At 36.9% G+C, this 26,918-nt stretch overlaps 2 protein-coding genes across 3 annotated transcripts; both read left to right on the top strand.

Annotated features, from left to right (window-relative positions):
• The first annotated feature begins 9,957 nt into the window (after positions 1-9,957).
• Positions 9,958-11,402, top strand: LOC113775198. Of its 2 annotated transcripts, none has more exons than XM_027319969.1 (2): positions 9,958-10,908; positions 11,014-11,402. In XM_027319969.1, the coding sequence occupies exons 1-2, from the start codon at positions 10,172-10,174 to the stop codon at positions 11,150-11,152; spliced, it is 876 nt and encodes a 291-aa protein (XP_027175770.1). In that variant the 5' UTR covers positions 9,958-10,171; the 3' UTR covers positions 11,153-11,402. The 2 variants fall into 2 exon arrangements, with proteins under 2 accessions (XP_027175770.1, XP_027175771.1); XM_027319970.1 differs by having other exon boundaries at positions 9,958-10,917.
• A 13,887-nt stretch (positions 11,403-25,289) lies between these two features.
• Positions 25,290-26,452, top strand: LOC113774475 (rust resistance kinase Lr10-like). The gene has a single exon (XM_027319002.1). The coding sequence runs from the start codon at positions 25,430-25,432 to the stop codon at positions 26,450-26,452; it is 1,023 nt and encodes a 340-aa protein (XP_027174803.1). The 5' UTR covers positions 25,290-25,429.
• The last annotated feature ends 466 nt before the right edge of the window (positions 26,453-26,918 follow it).

Raw genomic sequence — 26,918 nt, 5'->3', positions numbered from 1 at the left:
CAAACGAAATTTCCAAAAGGTGATAGTTATGATACCTCTCCCAAAAGAGTGATTTTTGACTGAATCTAATGTCTCCTCAATTTGATTCACATAATGTGTCTTTAATTTTTCAAGACATTTATTCCTCAGAAGTTGTATTAACTGAATGCATTTTTTAAGGAGCCTATTCACAGCATATGTTCTTTTAATAAGTCTCACAATTTAGGAACTCTTTCTAAAAGCCAACATCATTCGTGAATTCACTGTTAGGTCTGGTCCCAGAAAATTGACGAAAGAATTTGTGGCAACCCCAAAAGACAAATAACAAAGCAGAAATAAGTAAAAACAGGAACACAAGAATTTATGTGGCTCGGTCAAATTGACCTACGTCCACGGGCAGAGGAGGAGCAATATTTTACTATGAAAAAGAGAGTACAAAAGATGCCTTAGGAAAGTGTCCCTAGACCCAAAACATTTAATACTAAAAACACAAGAGAGCCCAAAAATATTTAACTAAACAAAAGGTTTAATGACCCAAAGGTCCAAATAGCCCACTAATGCTCTCTTGATTTTGATGTACTTAACCCCATCACAGGCCCACTATATTTATCGGCAACTAAGGAAAAGATTCCCTTATACAAAAGCCGATGTGGGACAACGCCACATTAACATTCACTCCCCACTAATCAGAAGAGTCAAAGAGTGTGAATGTTTAAAAGAAATTTTCAAATGGTAAAAGTGTTCAAACCTCTTCCGGAAGAGTAAAAAAATATTCATTGAATGCAATATTTCTTTAAATGTTGTATTAACAAAATGCGTTCTTTGGTTTTCTAGGCAATTAGTCATCAAAAGTTGCATTCACTAAATATGTTTTTTTAATTCATTGAATATATTTTTTGACAAAAATCTTACTATTTGAGAGCTCTTTCCGAAGATCATCACCACTCAAAATTTACTCCTAACCAAGACGTAGATCACCAGTGGTCCTGTGGCTGTCAATACACCACAACCAATGTTTTAAAATCAAGCTCGAACTATCCGGTCGAATCCATTGAACCATCAATTGGATTGTTTTCAAGTTGGGTTAAGTTAAAACTTAGAAGCTTAAAAAATCATTCTAAAAAACAGTTAAACTGTCCAGTTGGACCAATGAACCGTCGAACCAGAATGGTTCTTCCCAAACCGCTCCGGTCTTGTATTTCTCTTAAAAGTTGCGGCCGACAATTTTTGACAATGAAGCTAGCCGCCGGTACTACTAATTTTTGCCTTTTTTTGCCATCCAACCCTCATTCTTTCTTTTAAGCTCCAACGTTACCTCATTATCGTTCAATAATATTTTTGTGTCATTGTACTTTTCAAAAATTACAGTTTAGCTTCAAATTGTTTAGATATTTCAAAATTTCTTACTAAAATTTTTATTTTTTATCCACTAAATCATTATTAAAATTAAAATATCTATATTATAGCTTAGTTTTTATATAACTCCAATTTTTATTCATTATATTAATTCCAGTACATATTTTTTTCTTAAACTATTATGTTATCTAAACAATGAGCAATATATCTAAATATTTCCTACAAATTCATGAGATCGATCTTTTTGCGGTGGTGTTGCTATTACTGGTCAAATTGTTAGTTTAACATAGCCTTGTAGCCCTTTTTATTTGTCCTTGGAATTTTCCTTCGGAACGTGTCTTTCCTTTTCATCAACTTGATGAATTTGGGATAGCCCAAGTTCACTTATGCTGTACAATCTTTACATTAATTTTATGGATTTGACAAGCAATCTCTCATAATTTCAATGATGCAATGAGAAAATATTGTAGTTACTCTAATTGTTCTAATAATAGATGTAAAATAATCATTAAATGAAAAGCTTTAATTAAAATTTTTTATTATAATTGACAAGATTAGGTTTTTTTTTTGGTTAATTGTAAGTGGGAGGTCTCGAACTCGAAACCTCTCACTTACACTCCCTTCTCCGGCTATATTAAGTTGAATTTTATATGACTTGCAAATTAGATTATAAAATTGTGCATTTCAGCAAAAATAATCTACATTTATATTGATATTTTTATGTTCTTTCAGTGTTACCTTACATCCTACAGATATACACATTACTATAGGATTTAGATAAAGAAATGTATACATCAACAAAATATTGAACATATCAAAGTGGGCCGAGACTAGATATGGCTAAGCCTTTCATAGCCTAAATTTGGCTCACTTTGAAAACTTTTAGATTGCTTAACCCGCCCAGCTATGATATGGCTGGACTTGGATAGTTGGATTGCCTAAGATCAACAACTCACTTTAAAATTCAGCATCATTATTAGACCCAAAAATTGAACCCTACTTGATCTCTTATTAAGCTGAGCCCTAATTTGGGTGGGACAAATCAATTCGACTTTATTGACAGTCCTAATGCTATGGCAAATAAAAAATAATATCATCCTAATACCAGCTAATAGCTTTCAATCATCTATTGTTGATTGCAAATTTAATTGGCTAAGTACCTTAACCGTAGTAGTCAATAATAGACTCTATCACTTATGAATAATTTTATTACAGTCTAGACTAACTACTTGAATAACTACTTAATAAATCTAGCAGTTGATTTTTAATTAATGAAAGTGCTCCAAATAAAGTTGTAGCGTCCATTAATTTCACTAGTGGATCTTGAAAATTTGTTGCTTGCCAATAAATAAAACAAATAGAATACTTCTAAGCCGTGAGTACCACTGGCTTGTGCCAATCTTGATGACTTCTTATTTGACTCATAAATGCAGCTATAGGCCTGTAGGCATTGGTGGTATTTTCTTTTTTCTTTTTTTTTTGCTGATCATGAAATAAATCAAGAATCTTGTTCAAAAACACAATTCGGAGTCCTCTTCTCCTATGCCTTCTTTTTTTTTTTAACTTATTGGCTCACTAGTCATTACGTTCCTGGTGCAGATATTGGCAGTTTTGTTATCTCTTGGCTTAGCTACTTTTTTAACTCGACGCAAAAAAGTGTTGCAACTCTTGTTGCTGTGCAGTGTTTTAAAAGACAAAGGTATTGGACGAGGTGTTTTCTAATGTGTTGGGCGAAGCAAAAGTCCCATGAACCATAAAGATTATCTGGTTCTAAGTGTTAAATCATTTTTAGATTTGTAGTAGTGTTGAATTATTATTAATTTTGAAGAAGGAATTTGTCCAAAACTTAAACAGGAATCTCTGCACCCTCTTCTTAACTCACCAGTTCACTCGTCAAATTAGTATGGCCAATATCAATAAACATACAGAAGCCAAGAATAAATGCTTCTTTCTTTTCTAAGTGTCTTTCTTCATCGTTTAAATGCATTACCAATCAATACTACCATCAATGGAGCCCAACAAGAAAAGTATACTTGTTGGTATTCTACAAGTTGATTGAAAGAGGATTTCAAGTCAACACTCCAAAAAAAAAAAAAAATCTAGGTCAATTTAGTGATCAATCCTGGACCCAGAGATCAATAATAATAAAAGGATCACTTTATGATGGAACCTATCTCCTTCACTTAATCATATGACTGAAGATGAAAATGGAATTGCGAGGAAATTAGTTTTGATAGTACTGTGGTGCATCCAAATGAGCTTAGATGATCGTCCTTCAAAGATAGAAACTTTAGAAATGCTTAAATGTTCTGAAGACTGAAGAATCAACAGAACAACTGTGCAACTCTGTAGCCAAGTAATATATCAGAAATAGCCAATATATGGTTGGCATTTTTATTCCAATGGAAGTGTGGAACTAAAATACTTTTTTAATCAATGACACAATTAGTTGATTTTAGCATGTCAAGCTCTACATAATTATGCAGTTGATTCTTTTTTTCTTCTTCTTCTTTTGAAAATTATAAGCCACAATTAGTTACAAGTGGTAATTGCTAACAAAGTTATCTGTAACATGTAACTTCTTGTGCACCAATACTCACTATGTTAGCACTAGTTTAATACATCTAAAATCTTCCTGTAAAGTCATCTGAGCAATTGACTGTTGGTTTTACTGGTAAACAGTTATCAGAGTGTTAGATACAAGTATATTGTTGTGAATTACCCCAACTACGTTTTCCAACTGTAGAATTTTCCCATATAATAAATGCATCTTCATCTTAAATATCAATGGCTATGGAGCCCAGTATGAAATTGCTTGGAAATGAAATACTACGAAGTCCAACTGAAATTGTCTTATAAGAATTTCCTTCTGTCAATAAATTAAGAAAGATTCAATGTCTACATTCAACTTGGTTGGCCGTCTCCGTGTGGAAAAAGAAAGAGAAAAAAAAGAGAAGAACAGAATTGTAGAATCTAGGAATAAAAACAGGATAAGATATTGACAGTCTGTGTGTGGAAAAAGAAAGAAAAGAAAAAAGAGAAGAATAGAATTGTAAAAACGAGGAATAAAAACAGCATAAGATATTGAGATCTCTTGGCCTAGTACCATGTTTTTGTGGAGCAGAATTGCTAAGTAAGCCCTAACTACATGTTTCTGGCCCACTGGAGAAAATTGATAACTTTTATTTTTAATTTTATGAAATAATTAAATATTATTTTTGTTTCTTACATTTATCTCGTCTCCTAAATGATGACAAATTTTTTACAATTTTCGAGGTAATAAAACTAACACAACGACTTTTGAGTTACTAAAACTTGCACAATTTTCGATAACTCTATCACGACTTTTAAGGTAATAAAATTTGCACGTGTTACGAGAAGATCTTATCACTATCTTGAAAAAATTAGTCAATATACTTTAAATTCCCCTATTAATAAGGATTAATCCCCCCTTTCTATCAAAGTGACAGAGAATTCAAGTTCATTTTGAGTAAATGGAAGAATAGTTCTTATTTCTTGTTTACTGTTACAACTTCTCTATATTGTTCTATTAGTTTACAATTTCTTTATATTGTTCTATTAGTTTATAGTTCGATATTCAATCAGTACAAAGCACTGCCAACCAACCAATTGTAGATTAGTATTAGTTTTATAACACGTTATCAGTACGAGTCTATACTTATGAGCAATTAAGAGGGAAGGAGGTAAAAGAAAAAAAAAGAGTTTTTAGGTAGCAAACTGCTCTTGTAAAGTTTGGTCTTACCATCAATTGAGGCTAACAAGCAGAACAACAATGAATTTAGGAGAAGGGATAAATTGGATGGTATAGAGAGAGGAAGTTTAAGTATGAGTTCTCGAAAGGAGAAGTTTTGAGTTTGAAACCTCCCACTTACATTAAAATTTTTTTTAAAAATTAATGAATTTAGTACAAAGACTGAAGATAAAAAGTCTACATAGGACTACCTCAAAAGATAAAAAGGCAAAAAAGGATAAAGAGTTTCCCTGAAGGAAGGAAAGCAGTTTAGATTGGGCCTGTAAGAATTTGGGGAAGAGTATGTATTCAGAGTTCGTTAATTGCTATAGAGAAATTCTTCTTTACTATGCCAATATTATTCTTCTTTACTTCAGATAAGGCGGACCCATTCTTGAATAAGACATTTGTCGTGCGAATTGTGAAAGACCATCTAAGTCTTGCGATTTTTCCTATTATAAAAAAAAAAAAAAGTGTTGAGATTTTTTCTCTTTTAAAATTTTTTGGATTTACTCGACTTGATTTTCATGTTGCCGTCAACTGGGGCTCACAAGGAAAAAGACTATTCTGCAACATTAACAACAGGAGGAGTAAATTGGAAAATAATAAGAACAATGAAGGACTCAGTATTCAAATCGGGATTTGCTTCCCTCAGAATTTTTTAAATAATAAAATAGAATAATTTTATTAATCATGAGATCAAATCTGCAACAAGTGCAGAATTAATCAGCATACAAATGGTTGCCTCAGAATTCAATGAGTGGATAATCAGGTATCAATGTCCATCATATTATGAGTGGATCCCAATAAACAATATATATCTCGATCCTACGGGTCAATAGAATTTCAAGCCTCTAAAAGTTAAAAGAGGGAAAAAAATTAAAAAGAAAGAAAAACGTGAAAAATGGGAATTGGAAGATGCAAAAGTCATAAATCGCAATTAGTTACAAAGTGGTAATTGCTAACTACTCTAAGTTATCTGTAACTTGTGACTTTGTTATGGAAAAAGAAGAAAAAGGTCTAAAGAATTAGAGGAAAGTGTTAGTTATGCTGTAACAAAATGATACAATACATGTCTAGAATTTTCATTATACAATACAATTATTGTACACCAATACTCATTATATTAGCACTAGTTTTACTGGTAAAGAGTGGTTAGAGTATTAGCCACAAGTACATTTTAGTGAATTACCCCAGCTACGTTTTCCATCACTCAGTAGAATTTTCATGTATAATAAAATAAATGCATCTTCGTCCTAAGTATCAATGGATATGGAGCCCAGTATGAAATTGCTTGGAAATGCAAATACAACAAAATCTGACTGAATTTGTTTCATTAATAAATCAAAAGAGATTCCATGTCTACATTCAACTTGGTTGGCCATCTCTGTGTGGAAAAAGAAAGAAAAAAAAGAGAAGAATAAATGCACCCTTAGAATACTACTGTTTTGTGGAGCAGAATTGCTAAGTAGGTCCTAGCTGCATGTTTCTGCCCCTTATAGTTGGACCCCAAAACTGATAGAAGTAAGAACGACTTGACTAATTAATGCCTGTATCAAAACGCTAATTTGACATATTTACTATGTGATATCTGTAGATGACAATGAAAGCTTGCTCAGCATCCATACTTCTATCCGATATGGAAAATGCTCTTAAAGTTTCGTGTACCATCAACTGGGGCTAACAAGCAAAACAACGACGACTTTAGTACAAAGACCAACGACTTTAGAAGTCTACGTAGGTCCACCTCAAAAGTAAAAGGAAAAAAAAAAAAAAGAGAGAGTCTTCCTCTCTTCAGGACCACATGCTGCTGATCATGAACTAAACCGTCCAAGTACAAAGTCACAAGACTTCACTCAAAAACAGAACTGCGGATTTTAGTATCTGCACACTTAATCAATTACTCAGTGGTCATTAATATGTTACAAGTGCAGATTTTGGTAGTTTTACTTTCCCTTGCTTGCATTTCCTGTATCAGGATTTCCTGAAACATTTTTAAAGCTAGTTTAGCTCCCTCCGAATTCTCAATAGCTTAGTTTAGGACCAATTGTCAAATGCTGTACTCAAAAAGTCTCCCTTGCCTTAATTTACTTTTGGGCATATTCCACTTTTCTCCCTTGTAGTTTAGGGTTTTTTTTTTTACATAACTCCCCTATGGTTTCAAAAACTGTACATAATCCCCTTATGGTTTGAATTAAAGTGTCAAAGTAACGGGAATGATCATTCGTAACGGAGTCACCTAAAATGTCAAAATTATCCTTATGTAAAGTTGAAAATTATTTATTAACCAAGGGGGGTTATGCGTATATTTTAAAAATCATAAGGGGGTTATATGGTAGAGTATTAAATCATAAGGGGGTTATATGGTAAAATATAAAAATCATACGGGGTTAATGTGTCATGTATTTATAAAGGTAATTTCGACATTTTTAGAAGTTCCGTTACGAGTGTCTATTTCTGTCACTTTGACACTTTAATCCGAATCATGAGGGGATTATATATAACTTTTGAAACCATAAGGAGGTTATGTAAAAAAATGCTAAACCACAGGGGGTAAAATGTAATTTACCCTTTACTTTTTGTTGTCCGGGTTCAGCTCGGATGATTTTGTCGGCAACATTTGCCACATACATCTGGTACAACAATATTTTGAAGTAGCAGTAATTGACTTAATAGTGAAATAATTTTCTGAATTTTAAAGTTTCTTAATCTTTTAATCTTAGAAATTTAGGAGGGAACGAGGCAAAAGGAAAAAGACTTTTTCTGTAGCGGACAGTTCCTAGGAAAACATGTATATTTAGACACATACTCACAGACTAATAATAATAATAACAAAAGTAGTAGACGGATAAATAATACAGAATTAAAAAAGAATTCATTGCTCAAGAAAAACTAAAAAACCATTTCATCCCTATAAAAAATAAGAAAAAATTCGTCAAAAACGACTTTGGTAGGTACTGAAGTCTAAAAACGAAAAAGAAAAAACAAAAGCTTAGATTGGACTCCCTCAAGGAATGAGGGAAAAAATTTCTAGAATGGATGGTTAATGTGAATCGTGAAAGACCACATCTAGGTCTAGAGTTTTTTTTTTTTTTTTTCATTTATTAGACTTGATTTTCGTGTTACTATCAATTGCAGCTGACAAAGAAGAATGAACCTTCTATCTAGTTTAGACATGATAATTGAGGATATTCATTTGGCTTTATTAGATCAGCATATTTTCAATGCACTTGGGGTTTCAAAGAGACAATTGCGCATTGTTTAATTCATTTGTACAAAAACTGTCAAATTTTTTCTAAAATTCTGTGAAATTTTCCTTTAAGTTTTGTCAAGCAAATCGTGCTAAATGATATCCAACCTTCTCATTATTAGGGTTCTTGTTTTATCCACGGAAAAAATCTCTACAAAACAATATCAACATAAAGATGAAGAGTAGACCGCAAAATGATAAAGAACATTTGATTCTCTCAATATTCAAGTCGAGATTTAAATTTAAGTCATTCAGCTATTAATTTCCCCGATACTCAAAAAATGATGTATGTGGAATTTTTTTACTAGTCTATTATTGAAAAATGAAACTATCTCCACAGACCGCTCCAATTTAGAGGCCCCAAAATTAAAGAAGAAAATGACGCCTTCTGTAAATCTGATCTTGATATTCCAAACGAACTAATTAGCATCGTTAACCCATAATCGGGTTGGCAGTTTCCTCCATTGGACCCAAATGCTCCAAAAATTATGCTTCATGGGATGCCGTGGATTATTAAACAAAACTTCTCAACCTTATTAAACTTATAGAGTAGAGTGATCTTGAGATATTAATATTAGTTAACTAGAGATTTTGAGTTTAAATCCTTCTACCTCTCTCCGCTCCTTAAATCACACTCTTTCTCTACTAGAAAAAAAATAACTTAGAACTTATTCTCATTTGTTATAAAATTTTGCAAAATCTGAATATAGAAAGTGCTTATATGGAATAATCATAATTAGTTAAAACTACTCTTTGGTAGATTATATATTTTGCATTTTTTGACTACTAAAAAAAATTTAAAATCTAGATGCACAAGGAAATCAAAATATCAAAAATATTGAATATTATACAAAAATTAGGAATTACAATCCATTGAAATAATTGATTAAAGAACAAACTTTTTTTTAAACTATGAGTGAGAGCATAGTTGTCAAAATCGCGATCCGGATCGTAGGATTGTACGATCCTACGATCCGGATAACCAAAATCGATCCGGATCGTATTCAGAGTCGCAAATCATATTCATCTCTGTAGGATCGCATAGAATCGTAGCAGAATCGGTAGGATCGTGTAGGATCGTAGAATCGTAGGATCGTACGATCCTACCATTTTTTTGTAAATTTGTGAAATATGAAGCTCCATTTTGCAAGTAAATGAAAATATTTGTGGCATATTTGTAATTTATCAAAGAATTGCAACCTTTAATTGCAATTAGGAACTTTTGGTAGGATCTTACGATTCTACGATCCGATCCTACGATCCGATCCTGTGAAACTAAAATCGATCCTACGTAGGATCCCGATTTTACAAACCTTGAGTGAGAGGTCTCGAATTCTAGATCTCTTACTTACACTCTCTCCTCTCGTATTACCCAACCCATCCCTCCCCCCTCAAGAACAAACCCTTGATTGTCTTCAAATGCCTTCACTTTAGTGTTTATCTCGCCAAGTGTATATTAGCTATAATGCTTATTTATTGCATTGGAATTATATATTATCTTATAAAGAAGAAAATTGATTTTACCTTTTTTTTTTTTGTTTAAAGTCACGCCGAACCCAAAATGAGTAGGAGTTAAGCCATAGCAATATAACTCTGTAGTAATAATGGCTGTATCCAAAGGAGAAAATTAATAAAGTAATTTTGGCTTACATTCCTATTGGATTGGAGACCCTAGATCCTACTCTCTTTAGTCTTTACCAACCTAAAGAGCCCCTTCTCCGTTTCCTACATATATCCGAGCCCCTTCTCCGTTTGCTACATATATCCGGCTTCTTCTTCTTCTTCTTATTATTTTTTTTTAAAAAAAAAATTCAGTCAGCCAATGTTTAACAAGTATGCTCCAACTTCAGATTTTGGTAGTTTTGTTGTCCCTATTCTTGATTTACTTCTTGGTGTCCGGGTTCTCATTTTATTATTTTATATATGACCATTGTCAAGTACATGTTCCTTATTTATTCAATTCGACAGACACCAGCTGTGACCATAGCCCATCCACTTGCCGGGGCACCGACATCAATTTAAAGTGCCCGTTTCAATTTAGAGGTGATGATCCCGATGTGTACCCTGAACGTCGTGTTGTTGAATTCTCTTGTGAAAATAATCGCACTGTTCTATCCCTGACTGTTGGTTCCGATGCGGGGATACAGCAGTATAACTTTTCCGTGGAGTTGAACAGTATTGATTATGAGAAACAGACACTTCGTATATTTGATCCCGGAGTGCAAAAGAACAACTGTTCTACTCTGCCAGTCTACACATTGAGTCCAGGCGACTACTACTATCAAATTCCATACAACTTTTCTGTGGAGATTGAACCTGATACTGGTTGGTTGGTCTTTGTGAGCTGTAAAAATCTGGTGAAATCGCAATATCCTCCTCTTTATGTAGACACTGCTTCTTGTAATATCACTGCAAGTCATTTTGCAAAAATGAAAGCTCCGTCCAATTATTACAGCTATGTTGTGGTGGGCAAAAATGTGGTGGCATCTGATATTGAAGAGTCGTGCACTGTCTATAAGATGGTTCCTGTAGACCTGCGGTGTCTCCCTAATGTATCAGCAGGAGTGATAGGGTGTTAATTGTTGGTTATTTTATTATTAATCTCCCTTTTTATCCTTACCAAATATTGCTTAATTGTTAATATTTACTCATATTTGGTATCTGGACTTAATTTCAGGAATGAAGCAGAAAACTACCAAAAAGTAGGGACTTGCTCCATAAGTGGGAGACTTCAAGAAGGCTCCATCGACCTGGCCCACAAGGAGAGGAAGAGGGCCCACAAGGAGAGGAAGAGACAGACTGCATTTGCTTGCTGATTAGGAGATTAGAGCTCTACTGGCAATAGGAAACAAGCAATTCGGCAGGGCTCCAATTCTTTTGCTCCTTGACTTCTAATCCGTGGGGACCACTAGATAACTTGAGTCATTGTTGGCTTTAAAAAGGAGGCAAAACGTACAGAGAAGGGGGATCATTCAATAGTTTTAGCTTAGCTCTTAGCATAGTTTAGTTTTATTCTTTCGCATGGTTGTTCTCCATTAATGGAGGACTAACCTCTCAATTCTAGTCAAGGGGACAACTGAAGATTTGGTTCAACAATTACTGTGAGATCTAATTTATTTTAATTGTTTCCTTAATTTATTGATATTTATATGTTTCCTGCTTTTAATTGCTATAGCTCATGTGAGTGATTGAATAGATGCGCAATATTTAATTATTCATATAGGCTATTTTGCTAAATAGGGGTGATTGAATCCGTAATTGTTCGTTATCTCTATCTCAGTAGCAACTGGCGTAATTGGGTTTATGTCAGGGGAATATACGATCTAACTTAAACAAACCCTCGTAGCGTGTTTGTTAGTTAGGATTGGGCCTTTCTAATTCTTAATGCAATCTAGAAATTAAATCCTACGGTCGTACTTAGGGTTATTTTTGGGTTAGAGAAATAGCTAATGGTCGTACCTTAGCTATCGAGAAATTAAGGAAGGGTTGGTTGTTTATCGCGTGCATGACAACTATAACTAATCTATTACTAAATGTTGGAATTATTTCTGCATCAATGATCAGTTGCATGAACCATTTCTGAAGTGTATCCTTGGCTAGAGTTTCTCTTAGTTATTTTCTTTTAATTAATTATTTTCTGCAGTTAATTTATTTAGTTAGCATTTAATCCAAAACCCCCCATACTTTGGACTCTAGAAGAAACGAATTATCCCCAGTCCCTGTGGATTCGACCCTACTCACCGCTATATACAAAATCTGTATTTTTCTCGAGTAGGTATTTATTATTGCACAGGTTCGGCACCTGTCAATTTTTGGCGCCGTTGCCGGGGACTGGTGTCAGATTAATTTGTTTCTTTTTTTAGTTCACCTTGTTTTCATTTTCAATTTATTTATTTTTTTTTATGGCTGCTAACATTCCATATTTTGATAATAGACTGGACTTTGTTCCTGAATGGGGTTATGAGACTCACGTGTTTCCTAATGATCAATGGGATAGTGCAAATTGTGGAACTTATTTTGACTCAGGTTATTCAACTGACACATGCCCCGCATTTCAAGATAATCTAAGTGCTCCAATTGATACTTTTGGAGATTTTCCACCCCAATATCAAATGCAGTATGACCCTTATACAAACGGGTATGATCAAGGATGGTGGGATAATTCCAATTTTGATTATGCGACCGGGCCAATGGATTTTCAACAGCAAGAGTCTCAACAACCATCGTCCTTGTCAGGTATGTCTTTTCAGGAATTGGGTGAATTATTTATTAATACATACCGATTCCAACAGGAGACACAAATGAGGAATGAGATGATGAAGGATCCAATGAGTTATCTGGCAGATCAACTATGTCTATTGATATCCAAAATGAATCGATTGGCTTCTCAAATGGAAGAATTGTCCTCGGAAATCATTGTTGATTTTGAAGAAAATGAGAGTGCAATTTGCTTGACTAGTGATGAGGAGATGCAAGAGTGTCAAAATGAAAAATCTACAGATGCAGTTGAAAAAGAAGCCGAAAAGGAAGAAATGGAATCCCAACCGCAACCCATTCAAGTGAATGAATCCAATGAACAATCTCCAAATGCGGTGACATCTCTCCACTCCTTAATCAATATTTTCCTGACTCCTATTCTTCAATTCCTGTTACTGAAATTGATTTTATTATACCAGAAAATTTGAAATTTCATGACAGGAATAAATTAAGAGTGGCAATGGAAAAATATCTTGAACCGAAGAATGCATGTGATGGAGGAGTGAATGGAGAATGCAAATTATCGTTGACTTGTTTAGCACCATTTACTAGTCCATGGAAGCCCGCAATTCGTGTGCTCAAGGATTACTCCATCTATGAGGGTTACCAGGATCACATTGAAGATGAACCATTGAAGCGAGCCACAAGATTTTATCCTCCATGAACAATCATAGCATGTCTAGCCAAAGACATTAAAGAAAGGCGCTTTTTGGGAGGCAACCCAAATATTGATTTTATTATTTTTCGTTGTTCATTTCTTTCGTTTTTCGTTTCTCGATTGAGTAGTAATCGGTCTTCATGTTTTTCTCCACAGTGGCAGGAAGTGCAATCTTGGCGTGCCCACGCGGTGTTTGTGTCTCTTGAGGTCAGAGGACGAAGGCTAATCTTGGCGTGCCCACGCGGTGTTTGACGACCCAAACCATGGGTTAAAAAAATTTTTTTTTTTTTTTTTTTTTCATTTCCAGTTTTGGTATTCAAAAATCGAATTTTCCAATTTCAATTCAATTTACAGAAAAAAAAAAAAAAAAATTCTTCTTTCTTTCTTTTTCTTCTTCTTCCCCGCTGCCCCTGTTTCCCTTTTTCTTCTTTTCTTCTTTCGGCCGCCGATCTTTCTACGCACGCTGTCGCTGTCCGCCGCTCAGTCGCCCGGTACGCCGCTCGCCTCTCTCATCCACGACCACCGCACCAGCGCGCCGCGGCCCCTTCTTCCTCGCGCGCAGTTTCCGCCGTGAGCTCAGCTTCCACCGCCATTAGCACCACCGGCACGCCGCGGCCTACAGCGCCACTGTCCTGCCCTGAGCTCCACCTCACGGCCGCTCCCACCACTGCAGTAGCTCCAGCTCAGCCGCCACCAGCTCTGCGACCTCGTGCGCAACCAGGCGGCTAACCACCAGCCCGCATCGCAGCGCCTCCCTCCAGCTCCGGCCTCCCCTCGCGGTCACCACCAGCCTCCACCAGCGCGCAGCCCAGCCAGCGAGCCTTTTGCCTTTCACCAACCGCACCTTTTTCCACCTTGCCGACGCGCGCCGCCGCCTGAAGCTTCATCTCGTCCGCCACTAGCAGCAGCGGAGCTCCTTGCGCGCACCCCCAGGCGCAGTAGCAGCACGCCACCATCGCCACTCGACGCCGCAGCCGACGCCTCCAGTTCCACCGCGCAGGCGACCCCCCCTCTACATTTTCCTCTTCGCCGCACCTGCGCCACCTGTCCAAATTGACAGGTGGAGGTATTGTTTGCCCTTCCCCCTTCGCAATTTCTAGAAACTAATTGCTAGAATTGATTCGCAATTGGGATAATTTTCTTGATTTATCATCTGCTGATTTATTTGGGGTTTCTCCTGCACATTTTTGGGGTTGGTTTTCTGTGAGGGCGTTTCGAGCAATTAAATTCATTGGGTAATTTCTGCAGAATCAGTTTGGACAGAATTAAGTTTGATTGTTGCTATCTGTGGGGGTGTTTTCTGCTATTTATTGAATTGATGGGCTGACTTGTTGTTGTGCTTGACTACGTTGGGACCCTAATTGCTTAGTGCCTATAATTGATGCTTTGTTGAGACGTTTGTCTCAACCTTGGGTGCCTACAGTGTGCATTTTGATTGGTTGGGTTTGTTATTGAATTTAATTTTTTTCCCTGTGACTCACCAGTGGTACTGGTTGAGATCTTTTACCCATTGTTATTGCTGCTGTTGCTGGCCGTTTGATTTCATCCCTTCTTGTATATGCACCAGTGGTACTGGTCGCGGTGATTGCTTGAAATTCTTGAAATTTGATCAAATAATGTTCGATTGTTGCTGGAATTTAAATTGGGTCATTGGCTGTCAATTTGAAACCAGTTGTTGAGATCTTGGCTGAATTCGTGTCCAATTGGTGCAATTTGTTATTTTAATTAGCACTAGCACCACTCTTAGTTGTTCGGTTTGTTGTTTTGGTGCATTGTTGGGAGCTGTGTTCTGGTATTGTGGGGTACCTACATCTTTGGAGCAGTTGTTGCACTTTGGACGGCCTTAATTCTGAATTTGACTACATGGGGTCCTTAAGTACTTATTGATTGCATTTGCTATAAGTATTGGGGTCTGATTTAATCTGTGGGTGATTGAATTGTGCATTTTGTTCATGGGGTTGGCTTTTCAATTCTTATTGCTTTGAATTTCCTGTTTCCATTATTTGTTGGCCATTGTTCTCTCTTGTCAAGTGGAGTGATCTTTAGAACCAATGGTGAGGCCATGGTCATCTTCTAGGTCTAGGACACCTAGAACCTCACATGGCGCAGAATTTGGTAGCATCTATGCACCATGCAGGTCTTGCTCCTCAGTTCCCGCCCGATCCGCCCCTATTTTGACGACTTCAGGGAAGTTCCGTTGCCCTTCGCCTTGCTATTACTATTTATTTATCACATTGAGGGCAATGAGTGAATTAGGTGTGGGGGGGGATCGTTGTGGTGCTAGTATTTTTGTTTTTAGTTTCTAGGGGCTTTTCCTTTATTTTTAGTTAGTTTTTGCCTATCTTTCATTTATTTTCTTTTCTTTTTCTTTCTAGTGATTAGTTTCATATGAATACCAAGTTTTGATGCCGGATTGTTGTCTCTAATTCTACTATTGCCCAATTTGTTAATAAAAAGGTATCAAGTTGATGTGGTTGAGTTTAGGAACATCTCTTTGGTGAATATCAATAATTGCTTAACTTTTCCAATTTTTGGTTAACTTTTCTAGGCATAGGGAATGATTGTTGGCATTTTTCATGTGAATTGGTCCATTTATTAATTTTAGTTCTCTATGTCTGGAAATTTGAGGCTGGCTGCTGTTAATCTTGTGTTGCTTTTAGATATCGTGCTATATGGTTGTAAATAAGAGTTGACTGTACTCCGCTAGTAGTTACTATTGAGTAACCGGGGATCTTCACCTAAAGTGTTGATTTTCGCGTCAAAAGATAGTAATTGCTATGAGTGCGTGGTCCCGTAGCAATTAGAGCTGAGTAACCGGGCTCCTCCATCTATCAAATGTTGGAGTTCGCGTCAAAAGGCTCTAAGGGCTATAGACTAAGTCTTTTGTTACTCAAAAAAAAAAAAAAAAAAAAAAAAAGAAACAAAAACAAAACAAAAAGAAAAAAATAATAAAATAAAGATTGTGTTAGTATGTGAATAAGTCAGCTTGCCAGTTTGTGATCTTAATGTCGAGATTTTGGTTAATAGTTGGACCATTTGCTGATAAATGTGAGCAACCATTCCTTTTTCTTAGATTAGTTTGCTTTAAATTGGAGAAGTTGGTGGTTTAGAGGCTAACCGGGTTGATTTTTCTTGGATATTGACCTGTGATGTTTGATATTTATTTTTCTTGGGCATCTTGGCAATACGGTAGTTGGAGCAGTAGCCATTGTCAAATTTTGGTGTTCAATTGCTGTTCCCATGCTTGAGGGCAAGCATGATTCAGGTGTGGGGGGAATTGATAGGGTGTTAATTGTTGGTTATTTTATTATTAATCTCCCTTTTTATCCTTACCAAATATTGCTTAATTGTTAATATTTACTCATATTTGGTATCTGGACTTAATTTCAGGAATGAAGCAGAAAACTACCAAAAAGTAGGGACTTGCTCCATAAGTGGGAGACTTCAAGAAGGCTCCATCGACCTGGCCCACAAGGAGAGGAAGAGGGCCCACAAGGAGAGGAAGAGACAGACTGCATTTGCTTGCTGATTAGGAGATTAGAGCTCTACTGGCAATAGGAAACAAGCAATTCGGCAGGGCTCCAATTCTTTTGCTCCTTGACTTCTAATCCGTGGGGACCACTAGATAACTTGAGTCATTGTTGGCTTTAAAAAGGAGGCAAAACGTACAGAGAAGGGGGATCATTCAATAGTTTTAGCTTAGCTCTTAGCATAGTTTAGTTTTATTCTTTCGCATGGTTGTTCTCCATTAATGGAGGACTAACCTCTCAATTCTAGTCAAGGGGACAACTGAAGATTTGGTTCAACAATTACTGTGAGATCTAATTTATTTTAATTGTTTCCTTAATTTATTGATATTTATATGTTTCCTGCTTTTAATTGCTATAGCTCATGTGAGTGATTGAATAGATGCGCAATATTTAATTATTCATATAGGCTATTTTGCTAAATAGGGGTGATTGAATCCGTAATTGTTCGTTATCTCTATCTCAGTAGCAACTGGCGTAATTGGGTTTATGTCAGGGGAATATACGATCTAACTTAAACAAACCCTCGTAGCGTGTTTGTTAGTTAGGATTGGGCCTTTCTAATTCTTAATGCAATCTAGAAATTAAATCCTACGGTCGTACCTAGGGTTATTTTTGGGTTAGAGAAATAGCTAATGGTCGTACCTTAGCTATCGAGAAATTAAGGAAGGGTTGGTTGTTTATCGCGTGCATGACAACTATAACTAATCTATTACTAAATGTTGGAATTATTTCTGCATCAATGATCAGTTGCATGAACCATTTCTGAAGTGTATCCTTGGCTAGAGTTTCTCTTAGTTATTTTCTTTTAATTAATTATTTTCTGCAGTTAATTTATTTAGTTAGCATTTAATCCAAAACCCCCCATACTTTGGACTCTAGAAGAAACGAATTATCCCCAGTCCCTGTGGATTCGACCCTACTCACCGCTATATACAAAATCTGTATTTTTCTCGAGTAGGTATTTATTATTGCACAGGTTCGGCACCTGTCAATTTTTGGCGCCGTTGCCGGGGACTGGTGTCAGATTAATTTGTTTCTTTTTTTAGTTCACCTTGTTTTCATTTTCAATTTATTTATTTTTTTTTATGGCTGCTAACATTCCATATTTTGATAATAGACTGGACTTTGTTCCTGAATGGGGTTATGAGACTCACGTGTTTCCTAATGATCAATGGGATAGTGCAAATTGTGGAACTTATTTTGACTCAGGTTATTCAACTGACACATGCCCCGCATTTCAAGATAATCTAAGTGCTCCAATTGATACTTTTGGAGATTTTCCACCCCAATATCAAATGCAGTATGACCCTTATACAAACGGGTATGATCAAGGATGGTGGGATAATTCCAATTTTGATTATGCGACCGGGCCAATGGATTTTCAACAGCAAGAGTCTCAACAACCATCGTCCTTGTCAGGTATGTCTTTTCAGGAATTGGGTGAATTATTTATTAATACATACCGATTCCAACAGGAGACACAAATAAGGAATGAGATGATGAAGGATCCAATGAGTTATCTGGCAGATCAACTATATCTATTGATATCCAGAATGAATCGATTGGCTTCTCAAATGGAAGAATTGTCCTCGGAAATCATTGTTGATTTTGAAGAAAATGAGAGTGCAATTTGCTTGACTAGTGATGAGGAGATGCAAGAGTGTCAAAATGAAAAATCTACAGATGCAGTTGAAAAAGAAGCCGAAAAGGAAGAAATGGAATCCCAACCGCAACCCATTCAAGTGAATGAATCCAATGAACAATCTCCAAATGCGGTGACATCTCTCCACTCCTTAATCAATATTTTCCTGACTCCTATTCTTCAATTCCTGTTACTGAAATTGATTTTATTATACCAGAAAATTTGAAATTTCATGACAGGAATAAATTAAGAGTGGCAATGGAAAAATATCTTGAACCGAAGAATGCATGTGATGGAGGAGTGAATGGAGAATGCAAATTATCGTTGACTTGTTTAGCACCATTTACTAGTCCATGGAAGCCCGCAATTCGTGTGCTCAAGGATTACTCCATCTATGAGGGTTACCAGGATCACATTGAAGATGAACCATTGAAGCGAGCCACAAGATTTTATCCTCCATGAACAATCATAGCATGTCTAGCCAAAGACATTAAAGAAAGGCGCTTTTTGGGAGGCAACCCAAATATTGATTTTATTATTTTTCGTTGTTCATTTCTTTCGTTTTTCGTTTCTCGATTGAGTAGTAATCGGTCTTCATGTTTTTCTCCACAGTGGCAGGAAGTGCAATCTTGGCGTGCCCACGCGGTGTTTGTGTCTCTTGAGGTCAGAGGACGAAGGCTAATCTTGGCGTGCCCACGCGGTGTTTGACGACCCAAACCATGGGTTAAAAAAATTTTTTTTTTTTTTTTTTTCATTTCCAGTTTTGGTATTCAAAAATCGAATTTTCCAATTTCAATTCAATTTACAGAAAAAAAAAAAAAAAATTCTTCTTTCTTTCTTTTTCTTCTTCTTCCCCGCTGCCCCTGTTTCCCTTTTTCTTCTTTTCTTCTTTCGGCCGCCGATCTTTCTACGCACGCTGTCGCTGTCCGCCGCTCAGTCGCCCGGTACGCCGCTCGCCTCTCTCATCCACGACCACCGCACCAGCGCGCCGCGGCCCCTTCTTCCTCGCGCGCAGTTTCCGCCGTGAGCTCAGCTTCCACCGCCATTAGCACCACCGGCACGCCGCGGCCTACAGCGCCACTGTCCTGCCCTGAGCTCCACCTCACGGCCGCTCCCACCACTGCAGTAGCTCCAGCTCAGCCGCCACCAGCTCTGCGACCTCGTGCGCAACCAGGCGGCTAACCACCAGCCCGCATCGCAGCGCCTCCCTCCAGCTCCGGCCTCCCCTCGCGGTCACCACCAGCCTCCACCAGCGCGCAGCCCAGCCAGCGAGCCTTTTGCCTTTCACCAACCGCACCTTTTTCCACCTTGCCGACGCGCGCCGCCGCCTGAAGCTTCATCTCGTCCGCCACTAGCAGCAGCGGAGCTCCTTGCGCGCACCCCCAGGCGCAGTAGCAGCACGCCACCATCGCCACTCGACGCCGCAGCCGACGCCTCCAGTTCCACCGCGCAGGCGACCCCCCCTCTACATTTTCCTCTTCGCCGCACCTGCGCCACCTGTCCAAATTGACAGGTGGAGGTATTGTTTGCCCTTCCCCCTTCGCAATTTCTAGAAACTAATTGCTAGAATTGATTCGCAATTGGGATAATTTTCTTGATTTATCATCTGCTGATTTATTTGGGGTTTCTCCTGCACATTTTTGGGGTTGGTTTTCTGTGAGGGCGTTTCGAGCAATTAAATTCATTGGGTAATTTCTGCAGAATCAGTTTGGACAGAATTAAGTTTGATTGTTGCTATCTGTGGGGGTGTTTTCTGCTATTTATTGAATTGATGGGCTGACTTGTTGTTGTGCTTGACTACGTTGGGACCCTAATTGCTTAGTGCCTATAATTGATGCTTTGTTGAGACGTTTGTCTCAACCTTGGGTGCCTACAGTGTGCATTTTGATTGGTTGGGTTTGTTATTGAATTTAATTTTTTTCCCTGTGACTCACCAGTGGTACTGGTTGAGATCTTTTACCCATTGTTATTGCTGCTGTTGCTGGCCGTTTGATTTCATCCCTTCTTGTATATGCACCAGTGGTACTGGTCGCGGTGATTGCTTGAAATTCTTGAAATTTGATCAAATAATGTTCGATTGTTGCTGGAATTTAAATTGGGTCATTGGCTGTCAATTTGAAACCAGTTGTTGAGATCTTGGCTGAATTCGTGTCCAATTGGTGCAATTTGTTATTTTAATTAGCACTAGCACCACTCTTAGTTGTTCGGTTTGTTGTTTTGGTGCATTGTTGGGAGCTGTGTTCTGGTATTGTGGGGTACCTACATCTTTGGAGCAGTTGTTGCACTTTGGACGGCCTTAATTCTGAATTTGACTACATGGGGTCCTTAAGTACTTATTGATTGCATTTGCTATAAGTATTGGGGTCTGATTTAATCTGTGGGTGATTGAATTGTGCATTTTGTTCATGGGGTTGGCTTTTCAATTCTTATTGCTTTGAATTTCCTGTTTCCATTATTTGTTGGCCATTGTTCTCTCTTGTCAAGTGGAGTGATCTTTAGAACCAATGGTGAGGCCATGGTCATCTTCTAGGTCTAGGACACCTAGAACCTCACATGGCGCAGAATTTGGTAGCATCTATGCACCATGCAGGTCTTGCTCCTCAGTTCCCGCCCGATCCGCCCCTATTTTGACGACTTCAGGGAAGTTCCGTTGCCCTTCGCCTTGCTATTACTATTTATTTATCACATTGAGGGCAATGAGTGAATTAGGTGTGGGGGGGGATCGTTGTGGTGCTAGTATTTTTGTTTTTAGTTTCTAGGGGCTTTTCCTTTATTTTTAGTTAGTTTTTGCCTATCTTTCATTTATTTTCTTTTCTTTTTCTTTCTAGTGATTAGTTTCATATGAATACCAAGTTTTGATGCCGGATTGTTGTCTCTAATTCTACTATTGCCCAATTTGTTAATAAAAAGGTATCAAGTTGATGTGGTTGAGTTTAGGAACATCTCTTTGGTGAATATCAATAATTGCTTAACTTTTCCAATTTTTGGTTAACTTTTCTAGGCATAGGGAATGATTGTTGGCATTTTTCATGTGAATTGGTCCATTTATTAATTTTAGTTCTCTATGTCTGGAAATTTGAGGCTGGCTGCTGTTAATCTTGTGTTGCTTTTAGATATCGTGCTATATGGTTGTAAATAAGAGTTGACTGTACTCCGCTAGTAGTTACTATTGAGTAACCGGGGATCTTCACCTAAAGTGTTGATTTTCGCGTCAAAAGATAGTAATTGCTATGAGTGCGTGGTCCCGTAGCAATTAGAGCTGAGTAACCGGGCTCCTCCATCTATCAAATGTTGGAGTTCGCGTCAAAAGGCTCTAAGGGCTATAGACTAAGTCTTTTGTTACTCAAAAAAAAAAAAAAAAAAAAAAAAAAAGAAACAAAAACAAAACAAAAAGAAAAAAATAATAAAATAAAGATTGTGTTAGTATGTGAATAAGTCAGCTTGCCAGTTTGTGATCTTAATGTCGAGATTTTGGTTAATAGTTGGACCATTTGCTGATAAATGTGAGCAACCATTCCTTTTTCTTAGATTAGTTTGCTTTAAATTGGAGAAGTTGGTGGTTTAGAGGCTAACCGGGTTGATTTTTCTTGGATATTGACCTGTGATGCTTGATATTTATTTTTCTTGGGCATCTTGGCAATACGGTAGTTGGAGCAGTAGCCATTGTCAAATTTTGGTGTTCAATTGCTGTTCCCATGCTTGAGGGCAAGCATGATTCAGGTGTGGGGGGAATTGATAGGGTGTTAATTGTTGGTTATTTTATTATTAATCTCCCTTTTTATCCTTACCAAATATTGCTTAATTGTTAATATTTACTCATATTTGGTATCTGGACTTAATTTCAGGAATGAAGCAGAAAACTACCAAAAAGTAGGGACTTGCTCCATAAGTGGGAGACTTCAAGAAGGCTCCATCGACCTGGCCCACAAGGAGAGGAAGAGGGCCCACAAGGAGAGGAAGAGACAGACTGCATTTGCTTGCTGATTAGGAGATTAGAGCTCTACTGGCAATAGGAAACAAGCAATTCGGCAGGGCTCCAATTCTTTTGCTCCTTGACTTCTAATCCGTGGGGACCACTAGATAACTTGAGTCATTGTTGGCTTTAAAAAGGAGGCAAAACGTACAGAGAAGGGGGATCATTCAATAGTTTTAGCTTAGCTCTTAGCATAGTTTAGTTTTATTCTTTCGCATGGTTGTTCTCCATTAATGGAGGACTAACCTCTCAATTCTAGTCAAGGGGACAACTGAAGATTTGGTTCAACAATTACTGTGAGATCTAATTTATTTTAATTGTTTCCTTAATTTATTGATATTTATATGTTTCCTGCTTTTAATTGCTATAGCTCATGTGAGTGATTGAATAGATGCGCAATATTTAATTATTCATATAGGCTATTTTGCTAAATAGGGGTGATTGAATCCGTAATTGTTCGTTATCTCTATCTCAGTAGCAACTGGCGTAATTGGGTTTATGTCAGGGGAATATACGATCTAACTTAAACAAACCCTCGTAGCGTGTTTGTTAGTTAGGATTGGGCCTTTCTAATTCTTAATGCAATCTAGAAATTAAATCCTACGGTCGTACTTAGGGTTATTTTTGGGTTAGAGAAATAGCTAATGGTCGTACCTTAGCTATCGAGAAATTAAGGAAGGGTTGGTTGTTTATCGCGTGCATGACAACTATAACTAATCTATTACTAAATGTTGGAATTATTTCTGCATCAATGATCAGTTGCATGAACCATTTCTGAAGTGTATCCTTGGCTAGAGTTTCTCTTAGTTATTTTCTTTTAATTAATTATTTTCTGCAGTTAATTTATTTAGTTAGCATTTAATCCAAAACCCCCCATACTTTGGACTCTAGAAGAAACGAATTATCCCCAGTCCCTGTGGATTCGACCCTACTCACCGCTATATACAAAATCTGTATTTTTCTCGAGCAGGTATTTATTATTGCACAGGTTCGGCACCGTCCAATTATTACAGCTATGTTGTGGTGGGCAAAAATGTGGTGGCATCTGATATTGAAGAGTCGTGCACTGTCTATAAGATGGTTCCTGTAGACCTGCGGTGTCTCCCTAATGTATCAGCAGGAGATATTTCGTTTCAAGACATCCACAATCTTCTATCTAATGGCTTTGAGATCCGTTGGGGAGAAGCCTTGGAGCTCAGGAAGAAATCGTTTTTTTGTAAGTACACTGATTTGAAGATTTATTAACATCGTGATTGATGATTGATTATTATGATCTTTTAAAAAGTATTCAGTACTACTGCTTGAAACTTTCTTTTTGGGAAAGTAATGGCAAATTACCGTATATTGGAAGATTTTAAGTTAAGGTATGAAGTGGCACATTTGGGGCTAAATATGATAGTACTGCTATTCATTTTTCTTTCTCTTTTTTTTTTTAATTATAGACAACCAAATCTTGTTGATAAGTACAACCGTTTATTTTAAATTTCATACACTAAATAGGTCTTAATATAATGTTCAAAATATAATTGATTAATGCATTTGAGTTGTGGTTCTAGATTGAGAAAGTGTAGATTTAGCCAATCTCAAATTCTCCTTTTAATAGTGCAATTCTTACTCCACTCTTTGGTATGCAGTGGTATCTTTGGAGGCTAAATATGGTAGTAGGTACTTTTATTTTTATTTAACAGTCAAAATATTGTTAACGGCCATTTATTTCAAATTCATACATCATATAAGTGTAAATGTTTAAAGTAGAATTGATTCATGCATTGGAGGTATGGGTCTAGACTTTCAAAATGTGGATTTAGATTATCCCAAATTCTCCTTTTAATTGCGAAATTCTTGCCCCAGTTTTTGCTAGTAACTCATTTTTCTCGAGAAAAAAAAAAGAAAGGAGAGTAGAATATGAAATTTGACTGAGTCAATTCTGGGAAAAGTCCCTTTCGTTTTCCAGCTTCAAGTAAATTTCTTGAATTTGACTGAGCCAAAATTCAATGTATCATTCATGTAACGAATTGCATTACCAAATATCACTACTTTGATTAGTTTGCACATGACATTAACTAAAGACAGGTTTTTTTTTTTTTTTTTGGTATGATTGCGTTCAGTTATTGCGTTTAGATAAGCTGTCATAAATCTTATGACATTTGGTGTTTACAATCAAAATATGCAAGAAATACAATAACGGTACATAACCGTACCCGCTCCGATTCCCCTAAATCATTTGTTTAATTTGGAAACTAATTACGTGAATTTTTTTATTTTTCTTTTTTGGGGAATGAGAGTACCAGAAACCTTGATATTTCGTCTTTACTAGTTGTCTTTATCGCTGTGTATATTCTCACATAGTTTTTCATTTGATTTTTTAAATATGAAATCAAGTCAAATTAGAATACTTGGATTTTAGACAGCAGTGTCGGTTAACTTTTTTAGAAATGTTATTTGTTTTATGATCCTAACAAACACATGAATTATTGAATTCTCATTGGAATTTATTCTCGTTGTGATTTGAAACTGGAACACACATGAGGGTGAATTAATAGTAATTAATAAAAGTTCATTTTCAAGTCTCCAATTGGACATTGACTTTGACTTTTCTCCTTGGGCGATGTAGGTCCCCTAGTAGTAGCAATCTTCCACCGCGTTGATACATTCGGAAGTGAGTAAACTTGTTTCTTTAGTGTGCAAAAAAACCATTCTTAATCAGTCGGATTCTTTCTAATTCCGTATTTCCATTATAACCTTTTTTCTTTCATAAGCAGCTGGCGTGGGTTTTGCTGTCAAATTTTGCGGTAAGGCATCTGATTTATAGTCGATAACTCTATCCATTGGGCATATATATATATATATATACTAGAAGTCAATCATAGCTAAGTCTTCTTGTTCTCTTCTTCGATTTCAGTTCTACTCATTACGGCAAAAAGTGTCCTTGGCATTGCCATCTTGTCTGCGTTCCTGCTTTATAGGTGGCATCGGAGGCATTTATCAAGGTATGATATAATAGAAGATTTCCTACAGACAAACAGCAGACTCATGCCCATTAGGTACTCGTATAGAGAAATCAGGACAATGACGAAAAATTTTAAAGAAAAACTAGGCGAAGGAGGCTACGGCATGGTTTACAAAGGCAAATTGCGCAGTGGAGATGCTGTTGCTGTCAAAATGTTGAACAAGTCAAAAGCTAATGGTCAAGAGTTCATCAATGAAGTTGCAACTATTGGAAGAATACACCATGTGAACGTGGTTCGGTTAGTGGGATTTTGTGTTACTGCCTCAAAACATTCTCTAGTGTATGATTACATGCCAAATGGCTCTCTGGATAAGTTAATTTTCTCAGACTGTCAAAATAGTTCTCCATTGAGTTGGAAACAAGTTTGTGAGATTGCAAAGGGGGTTGCTCGTGGCATTGAATACTTGCATCAGGGGTGTAATATGCAAATTCTGCATTTTGATATTAAACCGCATAACGTCTTACTTGATGAGAACTTTGTTCCAAAAGTTTCAGACTTTGGACTTGCAAAACTTTACCCAATGCAAAAGAGTATTGCAACTCTTACTGCTGTGAGAGGAACACTAGGTTACATGGCCCCGGAGTTGTTCTACAAAAGGATTGGAAGAGTCTCACACAAGGCAGACGTTTACAGCTATGGAATGTTACTAATGGAGATGGCTGGGAGGAGGAGAAATGTGGATGCACAGGCTGAGCATTCAAGTCAAATATACTTCCCATCATGGATATATGACAAATTCGATCAGGTGGAGGAAATGGAAATTGGAGATCATGCAACTGAAGAAGAAAAGACAATTACACGAAAATTAATTTTGATTGCCTTGTGGTGCATACAGATGACACCTGAGGATCGTCCTTCAATGAGAGAAGTCTTAGAAATGCTTGAAGGTGATGCTAGTGGTCTAAGGTTGCCTCCTAAACCGTCGTTTTACCCTCCAGATTCACCCATATCCATGCAAAGAAGCAGCGATAGTAGTTCTTTTGACGAGTCAACGGCACCCCTCTGTAGCTCTGTTGCTTTAGAAATAGAGCAGATGGATGACTAAGTAGTACTTTCAGTGAAAGCTGTGTGGTGGATTTGATCTTCAGTTTAACTTAATAATTTCTACAATTGAGCTCCAGTACATATTTTTTTTTCTTAAACTATTATGTTATCTAACACAGCGAGCAGTATATCTAACTATTTCTGGCAAATTCATGAGATCGATCTTTTGCAGTGGTGTTGTTATTACTAGTCAAATTGTTAGTTTAACATAGCCTTGTAGCCGTTTGTCTTTGTCCTTGGATTTTTCCTTCGAAACGTGTCTTTCCTTTTCATCAACATGGTGAATTTGAGCTGGTCCAAGTTCACTTATGCTTTACAATCGTTAAATTTGAAATTTCATTAATTTTATGGATTTAACAAGCAATCTCTCATAATTTCAATGATGCAATGAAAAAATATAGTATTTACTCTAATTGATCTACTAATAGATTAAAATACATCACTAAATGAAAAGTTTTAAATAAAAT

This window comes from Coffea eugenioides, chromosome 6 (genome assembly GCF_003713205.1).
Source record: "Coffea eugenioides isolate CCC68of chromosome 6, Ceug_1.0, whole genome shotgun sequence".
NCBI classification, from domain to species: domain Eukaryota; kingdom Viridiplantae; phylum Streptophyta; class Magnoliopsida; order Gentianales; family Rubiaceae; genus Coffea; species Coffea eugenioides.
The sequence above is the reverse complement of the archived record's forward strand: the minus strand, read 5'-3'. Positions and strand labels throughout refer to the sequence as shown.

What these genes read in the sequence shown, in the direction of transcription:
- LOC113775198 (XM_027319969.1), top strand. Translation starts at nt 10,172, where the DNA reads ATGCTCCAACTTCAGATTTTGGTAGTTTTGTTGTCCCTATTCTTGATT. An exon ending in GTATCAGCAGGAGTGATAGG is followed by an intron (nt 10,909 to 11,013) that starts GTGTTAATTGTT and finishes ACTTAATTTCAG; the next exon opens with GAATGAAGCAGAAAACTACC.
- LOC113774475 (XM_027319002.1), top strand. Translation starts at nt 25,430, where the DNA reads ATGCCCATTAGGTACTCGTATAGAGAAATCAGGACAATGACGAAAAAT.